General features: G+C 37.7%; 1 protein-coding gene across 1 annotated transcript in view; it reads left to right on the plus strand.

Annotated features, from left to right (window-relative positions):
* The first annotated feature begins 482 nt into the window (after positions 1 to 482).
* The window catches only part of ACADM (acyl-CoA dehydrogenase medium chain), a 36,446-nt gene continuing 19,690 nt past the window's right edge, over positions 483 to 17,238 (plus strand). Inside the window, exons 1-6 of the mRNA XM_055402255.2 lie at positions 483 to 636; positions 3,933 to 4,020; positions 9,200 to 9,297; positions 9,411 to 9,480; positions 10,607 to 10,707; positions 11,471 to 11,551. Of these exons, the coding sequence (XP_055258230.1) occupies positions 607 to 636; positions 3,933 to 4,020; positions 9,200 to 9,297; positions 9,411 to 9,480; positions 10,607 to 10,707; positions 11,471 to 11,551 (468 nt within the window). The 5' untranslated portion in view covers positions 483 to 606. The remainder of the gene's footprint in view (positions 637 to 3,932; positions 4,021 to 9,199; positions 9,298 to 9,410; positions 9,481 to 10,606; positions 10,708 to 11,470; positions 11,552 to 17,238) is intronic.

Consider the following 17,238-nt stretch of genomic DNA (forward strand, 5'->3'; position numbering starts at 1 on the left):
CCAATATTACAGAGAAAAGTACCCTTTGACCCCCTCGAAGCAGAAACGATTTGAGTCTGATAGGTGTCTCCGGATAAAAGCCAAGATCAAAACCAGCAGACGCCTTTCTGCCAAACTCCTCGCCAAGCCCTCTCACCCAGATTCTCGGCCTGCTACTTGACCCTTGAATTTCCGGGCTGGGCGCCTGCAGTCCGCCCAGTCCCCGCCTCCGCCACCGTTCGCCCTCCGGGTTCTATCTCCGCACGACTGTCAGCCTCAGTCTTCCCCCAACAGGGCGCGTTGACTGAATTCAAAGGACCAACGGGAAGATATGCTCTTTCAGAGAAACTTATTCGGTCCCGTCAGGCACCTAGAGCACATTAGTCCTCCCTCCAAGATGGCGGGGGCCGCAAAAAGAGCCATCGCCGACTGAGCATGCGTTCAACTAAGCAGCGCAGGCTGCCCCCTCCTCCGTCTTTCGTTTTCCTTCGGGTCTCTTCCAACTGAGGCCCCGCCCACAATGGGCGGGGACACAATGTAGGCGGGGGCAGATAAGTGCCTCGCCCGGCGCGGCCGCGGACTTGACACAACCGGGTTAGCGACCGCGTAACCGGACCGGCAGTCACCATGATCGCGCTGTTTAGGCGAAGCTGCGGGGTGAGAGGAAGAGCAGGGCTCGGCGCGGGTGGGAAGTGGAGGTTGTGGTGTTCGGGAGGGGGCCGGGCGGGGTGGCAAGCTGTGATAAGGAAGGAGCCCAATCGTCAGGCGCCTTGGCTCTCCTCACCCCGCTCCTGATTCAGTTCAGTTCAGTCGCTCAGTCGTGTCCGACTATCCGCGACCCCATGAATCACAGCACGCCAGGCCTCCCTGTCCATCACCAGCTCCCGGTAGCAACCAGGATTCCGGACCCTCGCCTGGCTTTCGCGCCCACCCATTCCTCGCACTGTGGGACAGAACGCTTTCTGGGTTTTCAGTTTCCTCTATCTCCTTGGCAATTGCCCCATATATAGATGGCGTCCCCTTTTCAGGATATCTCTTTTCTTTCTCTGTCCCGAGAACCTTCCAAAGATTGCCCGGAGGAATCCTGTCATATCCCGAAGTAAATCCGTCTTTTAATTGGCCAGGGCCTAAAAATTACAACCGTGTTTTTGCTGAACTAGTTTATTATCTCTTGGAGGACACTCTCTCTTGACTCTGAGTCTCTACACTAAGAAGGAAGTCTTCTGTGATGTGTACACTACAGAGTGCAGAATTCAGATAGTCTTTACCTTGGGTGCCTGCCAAGTAACGAGGAAAAGGAAAATGGAGCATCTGCTCCTTAGGATACTTAATATATTTTAATACCCATTTGGTTTTACAGTATGGAGGGAGGCGCTTCCACGTTGTGTACGTAAATAAAGGAGAAAAGAAAATCCCAGAGCAGAATTTTCTGTGAAGCTTGTCTGTTTATTCTAGTGTCTCACAGATTTTAAATTGTCTCAGCTACTAGATACAGTTCGCTATCTTAAATATTATTGCCATTTATATGTTATTTATAATTGAGAAAGTTATATCTTGTACCAAAATAGTGTCGGGTTCAGAGTAATTCTAATGGATTATTGCCCAGTATTTGTCATTGCTATACAAGTTAATGGGTGCTGAAGGCAGGAATTGAGGGATTTGAAAAATGATTTTAAACGGTGATACCAGGAAAAAAGACCTGGATTTCTCAATCTCGGGGCGGGGGCGTGGGGTGGAGGGTTGTTGCGGGGACGAAATAGATACAGAAAAACATGATCCAGAAAATTTACCCCACTTTGACATTCCCATAAAACTTAGACTCTTAATTCCTAAGAATTATGCAAAAGTTTTCAGTTATAGCTGTGCTGTTTTTGCAAGGTTAATGCTTGATTAAAGTTGCTACGTTTGGAGCTTTTGAATTCCGTTTTTCTGGCAGAGAACCCAGAGTTAATAACATTTATAAACGGTTTTGCTTTCAAGACACTCTTATTTTGATCATCTCGAAAGTTACTCAATAAGGTTAACCTCATTTTCCAGGTTTGGAAAGAAGTTAATAAACAAGTTTTTGGACATTGTTCCCTGGCTTAACTACCTTTATACTTTGTTTTATGTAACATATTTTCCTGTTGGGTCATATGTAAACTTTTTGTAAATTATTTTAAATACACTGATAATTCCCTATTTAAAATCTCAACAAACCATTTACCTATATTGTGAGGTCTGATTTTGTGCCATGGTGTCTAAACACACATTTAGAAGAGGTTTTTAGTTTGATTTTCGTGCGATTTTTTTTCTTTATAGAATCTAATAGTCAATTAGGATACTTGAATTGAAAGAGCAGTATAGCAAGGTGACTGATGGCATGAAATCTTCATCGTAAATGTTAAGGTAATAATCCTGGTTCCTAAGAGAAGAGTGACCTTGACCAATTTTACTTGACCTTTCTAAGCCCCAGTTTCTTCATATACAAAACAGGAATAAAACTAATTCCTTATACTTAGGGTTGACTCGGAGATTCAGGTGCATTAATACATGGAATGTGACTGAACAAGAATAGGTTTGGTGGACAATGAGTACCTGAGAAACCATGTTTTAACTCCAAAATAAAATTAATGAAAATTACAAAGAAAATGTGAATTTTTATATTCTGTAATTTTAAAAAAATGTAGTATAAAATATACTATTGAAAGGGTTATTTAAATTAATACATTTGATAGTCTATATTGTCACTTTACATGCAGGTAATTCTGTTTACAAGTTGAAGTTGTTATCTACAAAGTGGACAGTTTCTTTTCACAGATTTTGACAAACGTAAGCAAGTTCAGTCCTTCATCTTTTAGTAGATTGTTGAGTTTCTCTTCTTTCAGTGTCTAGCTTGGTAGAATTTAATTCTGTCAAATTCCTTAAACTGTAAATTGTATAATTTTGGCTCTCCTTAAACATTTACCCAAGAGTTCCAGTATTGTTTCCAGTTTGATAACTTTAATAAATGCAAGTGGTTACTTTTTGTGTATATTGAACTGTTACAAGTATAAAAATAGATTGCAGAGGAACAATATCTGATTATATCCTTTCTTTCTATGAATATAAAAATAGGTTGCAAAGTAATATCTGATTATATTTTTGTATATCGTTTTGAAGAAATATGAGTAGATTTGAGAAATTAAGGCAAATAGTTGAGTAATGGTTTAAAATAGGGCCAGCAAACTTCTTTGTAAAGAGAGAGTAAATATTTTTGGCTTGTGGACCATGTGGTTTCCCAGCTCTGCTGTGATAGCAGCAGTAGACAATGTGGTCTGATGGTGTTCCAACAGAATTTTATTTACCAGACTGGTGGGTACCATAGTGTGCTGACCCTTGGCTCAGAACATTCTAAGAATACTTATAGACAACAGCAGAAAATATGTAACATGCTTTTAGACTAATTTGTTTTGTTAAAGTGAGATGTCTTAGAAAATGGAGTTCTTCAAGGGGAAGATTCCCAGAGACATTCTTAGGAGGCTACCAGGGACAGGGAACCAAAGTTGGTGAATGAGGAAATTCTTGAATGTAGTGTGATACTATTTTATTTTTGCCCCCCATTGCAATTCCCCAGTTACAGGGTGTTCTCGTGCTGGAAGGTGAGATTTCTGGAACAGTGGTTCTAAGTCTACTACTCCCCCTGACTCTTATTTATCTTGGAAATATTCTATTTTAGTAGTACCAAACTACTGATTAGTTTTATTTGCGTTGCATTTTTTAAAAAAGAATTTCCTTTATGATAGGTGTTAAAATATCTGATAATTGACTTAATACAAAAATCAAATTATGGTTGAAGGCATTTAAGTAATGACTTAAACTGTTCCTGAATGTGGTCAAACAAGTTGCTCTGTTTACTTGTAAATACTTATCAGTATTCTACTTGACTGATGTTTAAATTCCCAAATTTATTGTTATAAAATTATTCTTTCCAGGTACTGAGAAGTCTTTCTCGTTTTGACTGGAGATCACAACACACAAAAACTGCCCTGCAACGTGAGCCAGGATCAGGATTTAGTTTTGGTATATATTTTGTTTTGTGTTTTGACTTTAAACTTGTATTTGTTATATATATGAAACTTTTTAAAAAAGACTTTCTGTTTCATTATTTATTTATTATTGGCTGCCACATGGCATATGAGATCTTAGTTCCCTGACCAGGGATTAAACCTGTATTCCCTGCAGTGGAAGCTGGAGTCTTAACTATTGGATCAACAGAGAAGTCCATATATGCCACCTTTTATATGTAATTATCTGGAATATGTTTGTAAACAAAGTTAGTAATGTCTGTCACCATCCGTAGATTGTTCACTGTTAGTCACACCCATCCTTTCTGATCTTATTTTCTTCTTCAGCAATAGTACCCTGTGCATACATTTGTATTAGCAGCATGTATATATATTCCTGGGCTTCCCTTGTGGCTCAGCTGGTAAAGAATCTGTCTGCCATGCGGGAGACCTGGGTTCAATCCCTGGGTTGGGAAGATCCCCTGGAGAAGGGAAAGGCTACCCACTCCAGTATTCTGGCCTGGAGAATTCCATGGAATGTATAGTCCATGGGGTCACCAAGAGTCGGACACGACTGAGTGACTTTCATTCATTTCATATATATTCCTGCCATTTTAAAGTATATAGCCCGAAATAAATAATAGATCCACTGTTCCATGTGAATAGTCTTCAACTTAGAAATTAATGCAACAAATACTTCTTAAACACTATTAGATACACATTGCTAGGTATCTACTAAGCCAGAGTCTAGTTTGGCCATCATATATGGAACAGCAGTTTGGTGCTAAATGTGGTTCTTAGTCTTGGGATTGGGGAGCCCTGTGGTGTTGGGGGAAAACAGAATAACATTTGCCTCCCCCTTTTCTTTCAAAAATAAAGATCGCAGGCAAGGAATTTGAAATAATAACCCCTTTCATCGGCATCCTTTGCCCCTAGAGCACTTCTTGCTTCAGGAGTATTACTGTTTCTCTAGTTCAAAAACCCATTTTCTCAGTTCACTTGGTCTCAGAAAAAAGTTAAAAGGCAGCTGAGATAATTAAGTCATACCTTGAAAGAAATAGCAAACTCAAAACTCCCTAGGGTTAACGTTTTTATTTTTTAAGATTGTTAGCCTCCATATCAAGTTTTTTTTTTAATAGAATTAAGTGAAAATTTCAAAGCAGTGTGAGGATAGCAGTTTGGGACACTGTCTCTTCCTATTCTCTTATTGAGATATTAACATAGGTTTAGTATCATTGCTTTTTTTTTAATATATTATCAAGGTTGGTTATAACTTTCCTTCCAAGGAGTAAGCGTCTTTTAATTTCATGGCCGCAATCAGTATCTGCAGTGATTTTGGAGCCCCAAAAAATAAAGTCTGACACTGTTTCCACTGTTTTTCCATCTATTTCCCATGAAGTGATGGGACCAGATGCCATGATCTTTGTTTTCTGAATGTTGAGCTTCAAGCCAACCTTTTCACTCTCCTCTTTCACTTTCATCAAGAGGCTTTTGAGTTCCTCTTCACTTTCTGCCATAAGGGTGGTATCATCTACATATCTGAGGTTGGGGATATTTCTCCCAGCAATCTTGATTCCAGCTTGTGCTTCTTCCAGCCCAGCGTTCCTCATGATGTACTCTGCATATAAGTTAAATAAGCAAGGTGACAATATACAGCCTTGACGCACTCCTTTTCCTATTTGGAACCAGTCTGTTGTTCCATGTATGGATGTGAGAGTTGGACTGTGAAGAAGGCTGATCGCCGAAGAATTGATGCTTTTGAACTGTGGTGTTGGAGAAGACTCTTGAGAGTCCCTTGTACTGCAAGGAGATCCAACCAGTCCATTCTAAAGGAGATCAATCCTGGGTGTTCATTGGAAGGACTGATGCTAAAGCTGAAACTGCAATACTTTGGCCACCTCATGCAACGAGTTGACTCACTGGAAAAGACTCTGATGCTGGGAAAGGTTGGGGGTGGGAGGAGAAGGGGACGACCGAGAATGAGATGGCTGGATGGCATCACCGACTCGATGGACATGAGTTTGAGTGAACTCCGGGAATTGGTGATGGACAGGGAGGCCTGGCGTGCTGTGATTCATGGGGTCGCGGAGAGTCGGACACGACTGAGCGACTGAACTGAACTGAATATCATTGCTGTTTAGTTTCAGTTTGTCACATACAGATTCATACCCAATAGTAAGAGACTAGTAGTAGAAATCTGTGGTGATTTGGCGAGTGACAGAGGATGAGATAGCTACAAGTGTTTCGGAGGGAGATTGTGCAGGTCAAGTAAAGGAATAGTGATAATACCTGTGACCAGTTGCACCTGTCTGTAACACAAGGTTTATTTGAAGATTAAATTATATGACATACGTAAAATCCTGGCATATAGTGATGGGATAAAAGTACGTTCTCAAACAATACATAATAGATCCCAGCCTTCCCTACCCCTTTGCCACTCACAGTCTTGATATGTTGTTGTGCAGTCGCTAAGTTGTGTCTGACTCATTTTGACCCCATGGACTGCAGGACGCCAGGCTTCCCTGTCCTTCACTATCTCCCAAAGTTTGCTCAAATTCTGTCCATTGAGTTGGTAATGCTGTCTAACCATTTCATCCTCTGCTGCCTTCTTCTTTTGCCTTCAATCTTTCCCAGCATCCAGGTCTTTCCCAATGAGTCAGCTCTTTGCATCAAGTGTCCAAAGTATTGAATCTTCAGCATCAGTCCGTCCATGAGTATTCAGGACTGATTTCCTTTAGGATTGACTGGCTTGATCTCCTTGCTCTCCAAGGGCCCTTCAAGAGTTTTCTCCAGCACAATTCAAAAGCACCAATTCTTCAGTTCTCAGCCTTCTGTATGGTCCAACTCTTATATCCATACATGACTACTGGAAAAACCATAGCTTTGACTAGATGGACCTTTGTTGGGCAAAGTGGTGTCTTTGCTTTTTAATGCTGCCTAGCTTTGTCCATGGAGAAGGAAATGGCAACCCACTCCAGTATTCTTGCCTGGAGAATCCCAGGGACAGAGGAGCCTGTTGGGCTGCCGTCTATGGGGTCGCACAGAGTCGGACACGACTGACGTGACTTAGCAGCAGCAGCAGCTTTGTCATAGCTATCCTTCCAAGGAGCAAGCATCTTTTAATTTCATGGCTGCAGTCACCATCAGCAGTAGAATCCAAGAGAAAAAAAAAAAATCTGTTACAGCTTCTACTTTTTCCCCTTCTATTTGTCATTAAGTGATGGAACTGGATGCTATGATCTTCACTTTTTGAATGCTGAATTTTAAACCAGCTTTTTCACTCTCCTCTTTAACCCTCATCAAGAGGCTCTTTAGTACCTCTCACTTTCTACCATTAGCGTGGTATCATTTGCATATGTGAGGTTGTTGATATTTCTCCTGGCAATCTTGATTATAATTTGGGATTCATCCAGCCAGTATTTCAGTACAGTATTTCACATGATGTACTCTGTTTATAAGTCAAATAACCACAGTGACGATATATAGCCTTGATGTACTCCTTTCTCAATTTGAAACCAGTTCATTGTTCCATGTAAGGTTTTAACTATTGCTTCGTGACCTGCATGCAGGTTTCTCAGGAGACAGGTAAGGTAGTATGGTATTCCTGTCTCTTAAAGAATTTTTCAGTGTGTTGTTATCCACACAGTCAAAGACGTTTGTGTAGTCAACAAAGCAGAAGTAGATATTTTTTGGAATTCCCTTGCTTTCTCTGTGATCCAACGAATGCTGGCAATTTCATCTCTGGTTCCTCTGCTTTTTCTAAATCCGGCATGAATATCTGGATGTTCTCAGTTCATGTACTGCTGAAGCCTAGCTTGAAGGATTTTGAGCATAACCTTACTGGGATGCAGAATGAGTGCAATTGTACAGTAGTTTGAACATTGCCCTTCTTTGGGATTGGAATGAAAACTTACCTTTTCCAGTCCTGTGGCCACTGCTGAATTTTCCAAATTTTGTTGACATGTTGAGTGCAGCACTTTAACAGCATCATTTTTTAGGATTTGAAATAGCTCAGCTGGAATTCCATCACCTCAGCTAGCTTTGTTGGTGGTAATGCTTCCTAAGGCCTGCTTGACTTCACACTCCAGGATATCTGACTCTTGGTGAGTGACCACACCATTGTGGTTATCTGTGTCATTAAGACCTTTTTGGTATAGTTCTTCTGTGTATTCTTACCACCTCTTCTGCTTCTGTTAGGTCTTTACCATTTCTGTCCTTTATCTTGCCCATCCTTGCATGAAATGTTCCCTCGATATATCCAGTTTTCTTGAAGAGATCTCTATAGTCTTTCCTATTTTATTGTTTTTCTCTACATTTCATTGTTCATTTAAGGAGGCTTTCTTATCTCTCCTTGATATTCTCTGGAACTCTGCATTTTATCTGTAAAATGAGAGATTTGATCTTAGGCTATTGAATACCAAATTTCTAACGTCTCTTACATTTTATTTCACACATCCCTATACAAATGATTGCTGTAGTCCTGAACATTCTTATTTTTCATTACCTTTCTGCCTTTTCTTTCATTCTTCTTGCCCAAAACATCCTATATTGCTCCTAAATTTTACCTATCCTTTAATGTTGGATGCAACTATAATAAAACTGCATGTTAATGTGGAATTGAAAAAAATGCAGTAGTAACTGGCTTCTGTGCTTGGTCCAGCCACTCTATTTCTTTCATTAATTTAAGAAGCCTTCCCACCACTTTTGTCAGTTGCTTTGGGCTCCTTTGTAAAGTTATCTGAGTTTAAAGGAGAAGTAAAATTGAAGTTATGGTGTTCTTATATGATATTTTGTACAAGTTTTATTGGTGTATGGTCACTGGTCATGTCTTACCTCCCTAATTAGATTGATTCTTGAGGTCAGGATATGTCTTACATATTGGTTTCATTTCAGTATTAGTAAACATATGATGATTCTGCTTCAGAGCTAAGAATAAGTAAGAAAAATTGTTTTTACTTTAATACTGGGAAGAGAAAAACTTGTTTGTATCTATTACTCATTTGTAAAAGCAAGAATTGACATAGATTTAATTATATGGAACAGTGAAATCTTGAGTAGTCTGAAGGCACATTGCATTGTAACTTTCTGGCTATCAAAGGTGAAAGTCTCCATTATAATTATAATTATCTACATACTGACTTCATTTTCTCAACTCATTGTCCTATTTAAATATTTTAAAAATAACTTTCCCTTAGAATTCACTGAACAACAGAAAGAAATTCAAGCTACTGCTCGTAAATTTGCCAGGGAGGAAATAATTCCAGTTGCTGCAGAATATGATAAAACCGGCGAGGTAGGTATATGCACTTTAAGGAGTGAAAGTCTTTGACAAATTTTACAAGATTTTAAATATAAGTAGATTTTAAATATAACCTTTTATCTCTATTATTATTATATTTCTTTCAGTACCCTGTCCCATTAATTAAAAAAGCCTGGGAGCTTGGTTTAATGAATACACACATTCCAGAAAGTTGTGGTAAGCTTTCTTTACATTTTTAATCCTAGCATGCATATGAACAAGAAAACTCTAAAACTCTATTCAGTCATTCTTTCAGATATTTGTCACCATTAAATGGTTTTGTACTTATGTGCCCCTGTATAGTGGAGAAGGCAATGGCAACTCACTCCAGTACTCTTGCCTGGAAAATCCCATGGATGGAGAAGCCTGGTAGGCTGCAGTCCATGGAGTTGCAAAGAGTTGGACACAACTGAGTGACTTCACTTTCACTTTCATGCATTGGAGAGGGAAATGGCAACCCACTCCATTGTTCTTGCCTGGAGAATCCCAGGGACTGCGGAGCCTGGTGGGCTGCTGTCTATGGGGTCGCACAGAGTCGGACACCACTGAAGTGACTTAGCAGCAGCGGCGGCAGCCCCTGTGTAGACTTCAATGTTTGCCAGCTTTTAGAAGCCTTGTACTCAACAATCAGTGGCATTCTTCCTTCTTTATAACTGGTTCCAAAGTGGGGTTTCCCTGGTAGCTCAGATGGTAAAGAATCTGCCTGCAATGCTGGAGACTCAAGTTCAATCCCTGGGTCAGGAACATCCCTGGAGAAGGAAATGCAACCCACTCCAATATTCTTGCCTGGAGAATTCCATGGACAGGAGCCTGGCAGGCTACACCCCATGGGGCTGTAAGAGTCAAACACGACCTAGTGATTAAATCACAATGTTAACTTAATCTTTGTCAACTTCTCTGTCTAGGTTGGTTGAGTTGTTGCTTTTAAATTCTACTTTCAATTTTACATTTAATTGTGACTTCCTTTCACTCCTTTCCTCAAAGGGTCAAACTTTTAGAAAAGTTGAATCAAATTTTTACAAAATCAAGGTGAAGCAGGAAGAAAGGTCCACATTATAAATAGTAAGAGAGCTTTTTGAAATTTTAAAACTAATTTTAGCTTTATATAACAAAGTATACTTTGTTACTGTACTGGCCCAAAATCTTTTAGTTTCTTATGTTATAGATATTGTATTTGTAAATTTGCTTTTTAGATCAAGTTAACCTAATTGTTATATTGCAAGTCATTTAAATAATTTGCCTTTATTTCTATTGAGATATGCTATGTATTACAATGGGCTTTTAAAACATTTTGATATTGTAGGAGGTCTTGGACTTGGAACTTTTGATAGCTGTTTAATTACTGAAGAATTGGCTTATGGATGTACAGGGGTTCAGACTGCTATTGAAGCAAATTCTCTAGGGGTAAGTTATTTAGAAAATTAATTGGCTAACCGAACTGTTGTTAATGAAAAAATACTGCTAGGTTAGGTTGGCAGAATACAGTTTTCTTCTAAAAAGTAAACAACACAAGGTTCTGCAATGAAGCCTGGATTTTTACGCCATGAGTTGATTGTTCTGACCCTGTTGTCATTAGTACTTGGAGTCCTGCCTGTCCTTGTGGGGAAACTGTACACTTTGGCTGTGGCTTCAGTGGCAATTCTTAGATAAGGTCATTCAGGAGAAGGATTGGGATGACTTGCTGCCACTGCTGGCAATGCTGAAGTTTAGTGAATAAGTCTTAGGAGACCTGACCATATGTACCATGTCATTTATTATAAATTTAATTATTGTGCATTTTACTACAATAGATGTTTACATATTACGTTACCAACAAGTCCTATATAACTTAGTTTTATGTGCATACTTGGATTAACAGATTTATATCCTTGTGGTGTTAGCTCTCTGACTTAGAGGCAGAATAAGGGCCATTTCTTTGGGCTTACACTTGGGAAAAATAGTTGTCTTGTTTTGAATTATAGTGTTATATTTGAATTTACTAGGAACTCCCTGGAAGTCCAGTGGTTTTGACTCTGAGTTTTCACTGCTCCAAGGGCCTGGGTTCAGTCCCTGGTTGGGAAACTAAAACCCCACAAGCTGTGCAGCAAGGCCAGAAATAAAGAAAGAATTGACATACCTAATTCTGAAATATCTTGCTTTTTTAATGTTAATTTCCTTTGGTTGACAGCAAATGCCTGTTATTATTGCTGGAAATGATCAACAACAAAAGAAATATTTGGGGAGAATGACTGAGGAGCCATTAATGTGTGTGAGTATATGCAGCAGCTACTTTATTTCACATTTAAGAAAGGAATAAAAATAGAAGAAGAAAGGAATAAGTGTGTTCTTTTTCCTTTTCAGTCTGTATATATTTATTGGGCTATATAACACATTAAGACAAAAGCAACATATTTAAGTACATTAGTGTTTCTGGGATGCCAAAAAGTTTCATAAAATTATTCTCTTGCCTGTTTCCACAAAAAAGAAACCTACTTATGATGTTTCTAGGATGCCAGAAAAGTATCATAACAATCCTCTAACTTATTTCCAGGCAAGAAATATCTACTTAATGGAGCACTCTGGAGCTCTCGAACTGAGTAGTTGTGTGTCAGGAAGATCAGATCGAATATATAATTCTAGGTGTTTGTACTAATAGTTTATTCAACTAATAAATTAATATGACTGAAAAGATAGCTGTTGAATGACTGACTTCAGGAGGAGAGTTATAGATTTTATTTAATTTTCTGAGAGTTACTCAAATAATTTTTAAATTGGATTTTTTTTAAAGATATTTTCATACATTTTACACACATGCATACTGAGTTTTTATTTTGAACGTGACTTTACATAAGGATTTTTTTTCTTTCTTTTGGGTATTAGTCAAACAGATTTCAGTCTAGGGTCTGATTGTGATACTGAAACTTAGTAAATGGTTATTAGTTTTGAGCTACTTCTGAGAATCAGCCTGAAAGAGTAGAAAGTAATATTTGAAAATAAATGTTTTAAATTTATTTCAGGGCCTAAATTTCAGGCAGACTAATAAGAGACATTTATATGTTATTTCCTACTTAGTTTTCAATGTATTTCAACAAATGAAAGTTTCTTAGAAGGCTAAATTTCAGTATTTTCTACGAATTGTGTGAAATATCCGGGTTCTTTTCTTGTAATATATGAAATACTAGAAACAAGCTAAAAACTTGTAGCATAGAGAGATGGTTAGAAGAATTTAATGCACTGATAAAGAGTATTTATAATTATCTTATTAGTTATAAATAGGTATTTCTAAAATATTAAAGTATTTTAAAAGTAGTTTAAATTTTTTAAACATTTCTTTGACAGTTTTGTTTGTTATTCATACCTTTAATATATGTAAATATATATTCACTCTAGTCCCTAAAGTATTCTGACCTCTGAATTAATAAAGGCTTGCTGTACATTTTCCTCTTCTAGCTCATAATATACTCAAATATGTATCTAATGCAATTGATATACTCAAATATGAAGCCAAGGGTGAAAATGAAAATAATCAATAGGTATATTAATTCAATATACGGAGAAGGCAATGGCAAGCCACTCCAGTAGTCTTGCCTAGAAAATCCCATGGATGGAGGAGCCTGGTAGGGTGCAGTCCGTGGGGTCCCTAAGGGTCGGACACGACTGAGCGACTTCACTTTCGCTTTTCACTTTCCACTTTCACACATTGGAGAAGGAAATGGCAGCCCACTCCAGTGTTCTTGCCTGGAGAACCCCAGGGATGGGGGAGCCTGGTGGGCTATCCGTCTATGGGGTCACACAGAGTCGGACATGACTGAAGTGCCTTAGCAGCAGCAGCATAATAATTCAAAGTATTGCTTAATTTATACTCAGTTCAGTTCAGTTCAGTCGCTCAGTCGTGTCCAACTCTCCGCAACCCCATGAATCACAGCACGCCAGGCCTCCCTGTCCATCACCAACTCCCGGAGTACACTCAAACTCATGTCCACAGAGTCGGTGATGCCATCCAGCCATCTCATTCTCCGTCGTCCCCTTCTCCTCCCGCCCCCAACCTTTCCCAGCATCAGAGTCTTTTCCAGTGAGTCAACTCGTCGCATGAGGTGGCCAAAGTATTGCAGTTTCAACTTTAGCATCAGTCCCTCCAATGAACATCCAGGATTGATCTCCTTTAGAATGGACTGGTTGGATCTCCTTGCAGTATAAGGGACTCTCAAGAGTCTTCTCCAACACCACAGTTCAAAAGCATCGATTCTTCGGCGATCAGCTTTCTTCACAGTCCAACTCGCACATCCATACATGACCACGGGAAAAACCATTGCCTTGACTAGACGGACCTTGGTTGGCAAAGTAATGTCTCTGCTTTTTAATATACTATCAAGGTTGGTCATAACTTTCCTTCCAAGGAGCAAGTGTCTTTTAATTTCATGGCTGCAATCAGCATCTGCAGTGATTTTGGAGCCCCAAAAAATAAAGTCTGACACTGTTTCCACTGTTTCTCCATCTATTTCCCAGGAAGTGATGGGACCAGATGTCATGATCTTTGTTTTCTGAATGTTGAGCTTCAAGCCAACCTTTTCACTCTCCTCTTTCACTTTCATCAAGAGGCTTTTGAGTTCCTCTTCACTTTCTGCCATAAGGGTAGTGTCATCTGCATATCTGAGATTATTGATATTTCTCCCAGCAATCTTGATTCCAGCTTGTGCTTCTTCCAGCCCAGTGTTCCTCATGATGTACTCTGCATAGAAGTTAAAAAGCAAGGTGACAATATACAACCTTGACATACACCTTTTCCTATTTGGAACCAGTCTGTTGTTCCATGTCCAGTTCTAACTGTTGCTTCCTGACCTGCATACAGGTTTCTCAAGAGGCAGGTCAGGTGGTCTGGGATTCCCATCTCTTTCAGAATGTTCCACAGTTTATACTAAGTTGCAGTTAATGCCCAATAATATTATAAAATTATAGTACTATTGTGTTTTGCTTAAACTTTCTAGAAATTAATATTTAAAATTTTTTTCCGATTATAAAAATGATATAGAATATTTAGAAAGATATGAAGAAGAACAAAAATGTCTATAATCCCTCAGATATGAAGTTAACTGGTATAACTGTCTTACTGTACTACTGTATACTCTATTTGATTTTTTAAGACATACAGATGTATTTTTCACAGTTATGGTCATATGTGCAGTTTTATATCCTTTTTAATATAATAAGCATTTTTATGCTCTACTTTTTAAATACTATGCTATTCATTGCTACATAATATGCTATCTAATTGATGTACTACAAATTATTTTGCTAGTCCATATTATTGAATATTTAAATTCTTTAGATTGTTGCTTTTAAAAATAATGTCATGGTAAAAATTTATACAGAAAAAGATAAGTCTTTGGGTTTAACTTTACAGGGTTAATACATATTTGTAAGATTTAATCTCTTGCCAGATTGTGTGATCAGTTATATTCTTGTTGAGGATATGAGAACAGAAACAAATAAGGGTAACACTATAATTTTTTTATTGGAGTATAACTACTTTAAGGTGTTGTGTTAGTTTCTGCTGTATAATGAAGTGTGTTAGCTATATGTACACAACACGTATATCCCCTCCTCTGAGACCTTCCTCCTACTCCCTTCATCCCGCTCCTCTAGGTTATCACAGAGCAACGAGCTGTATAATTATTTTTCAATACCACTTAGTACAGAAAAATTTTCCAAAAATAAACTTTTTTGATTGTATTATTGTATATATATATTAAAATAATAAGAAACTGTATTTCTTTTTTAAAAATTGGGTTAAATTTTTAAACAGCATATACCTAAAATATATACAGTATTAGATGACTAGAAACAAGTATTAGACTGTTGGAACAAGCTTGTCATAGGCAAGACCTTCAGTAAACTTATTTGTCCAAACATGGTCTAAGAACTTTGAAGTGTCTGAAAAAACCTAACAGTGGTAAAGAAAACTCTTGTCATAAAAACATGCATTTCCAGTGGAACTGGGAAGTATTAATAGCTGAAATGTAACTGAATCGACGCTTAAGTTGTGGTCCCGAGACCTGGCTTCAAGCAGTGTAGTAGCAGTAGGATCTTATACAGTTACTTAGCTTCAAAATCTCTTCTGAAAATAGGGCATCTAACATCTTAGAAGGATACAGTAAGATAAAGTACTTATGTTTTTATAAGAATATCTTCACAGAGTGTCCCTTTTGCAATACAATAGAGGAATTTCTTTCATACCTAATACCAGGGGAAACTTTGTTTCTCTTTAACTGCCATCCATTCAATCACTTAATATCTGAATTCCTTGCTATATGCCAGTTTACACTTACAGGTAGTATTTTTTTGTTTTGGTAAGTAGGAAGCATAGAGCCAATTTTTAGTCCTCTGTTTGTAATTATCTGAACCTCAAAGCATGTGTTATAGTATATTATTCTTCTAGTTTACTTTTACTTCACTGTGATTTTTTTAAAAAACATGTATTATATAAACTACCTCCAGTCCCTTTAGAGTGTAAGACAAAAAACGTTAGTAATTTAATAGAGAACAATGCAAAATTGCTTAGTAAACTCTACAAAAATAAGGTGATGGCATCATCACTAATAAGCTTATAATGTTATTCTCATTCTTCTAAATTTTTGAATACTGTGTACCAGGTGGACTTAGAATAAAACAGCGAATAAAACTTGGCTCCTGCTTACAACAGACTGGTAGACACTCAGATCCTTACCCAAATTGTATTACTATATTTGTATTATTGTAACATAGGATTTATACAATTATGTAAAATGAATTCTTCATAAATAAATAGTTATGAATAAAATAATATTATTGTAATATATTCTCTTAATATTTTAATATATTCTTTTAAGAATATTAGTGTCTTTAAGAATATTAAATTAATACCTTTTAAGAAAATTAATCTTTTAATATTATTTTAATATATTTATATAAAAATAAATACTAATTTTCTTGACTTACAGTGTGGTAATGAAGACAAGTTGCAATGGAAGCAAAAGTGGCTTCTGCCAAAAAAAACATAAATTACTCTGTGTTAATCAAATAAGACAAAAACCATCCATTTTGTATAGAAACACACAAACCCATACACTTCATAAGCTCTAAAAACTACACGTTATAAACCAGAGAAATGTCTAATAGCACATTTCAAGGGGAAAATTCCCAAAGTTATCAATAGTTAAAATTTTGGTATTTTAAAGCGTTATTTTTTCTGAACAGTTCATTTGTATACTTTTTTGTTGTTGTTATGATGCTGAAAGTATCTTTGAATCTCCAGGTAGAAGAGTAATCTAGTTAACTTTATGTGTCATCTGAATTTGCTTTATCACATATCTGTGAAAAGGCCATCTAGCTCATGTTTTCATATCTGGGAGTCACAGGCTCCTGAAGCAGCTGCATTTGGGAGTGTCTCTGACCATTAGAAAGCTTTTCTAGATTATGTGCTCCTGAGGAAAAGGATTGTGTCATTTCTTTTTATCATTTCACTGCCTGATACCATAATAGGTGTTCAGTAAGTTTGAATAATTTCATAGTAGTTTTCTCCTATCAATTCAAATTCTTTACCTTGCCTATATAACCGTTCAGCTATTTGATTATGGCTATCGACTGAGCGACTGAACTAACTAATCATGTGAATCTTATCTTTTCTAAGCTAATTAGAGCCAATATTTTTCATCTTTTCTTCACAATAAAGTCCCATCACCTTCTTAAAGGTGACTCAAAAATATCATACAGTTAAATATAGTACTCTAATATGGTGTAATAAGTACAGAGTGGAAGGGTTTCATCACTCTTATTTTAGATACCGTGGTCAGTCACGTCTGACTTTCTGTGACCCCATAGATCGTAGCCTCCAGGCTCCTCTGTCCATGGGTTTTTCCAAGCAAGAATACTGGAGTGAGTTGCCATTCCCTACTCCAGGGGATCTTCCCAACCCAGGGA

Source organism: Moschus berezovskii, chromosome 4, assembly GCF_049115385.1.
Source record: "Moschus berezovskii isolate FMDL1 chromosome 4, NW_MosBer_1.0, whole genome shotgun sequence".
In the NCBI taxonomy this organism is placed as follows: Eukaryota; Metazoa; Chordata; class Mammalia; order Artiodactyla; family Moschidae; genus Moschus; species Moschus berezovskii.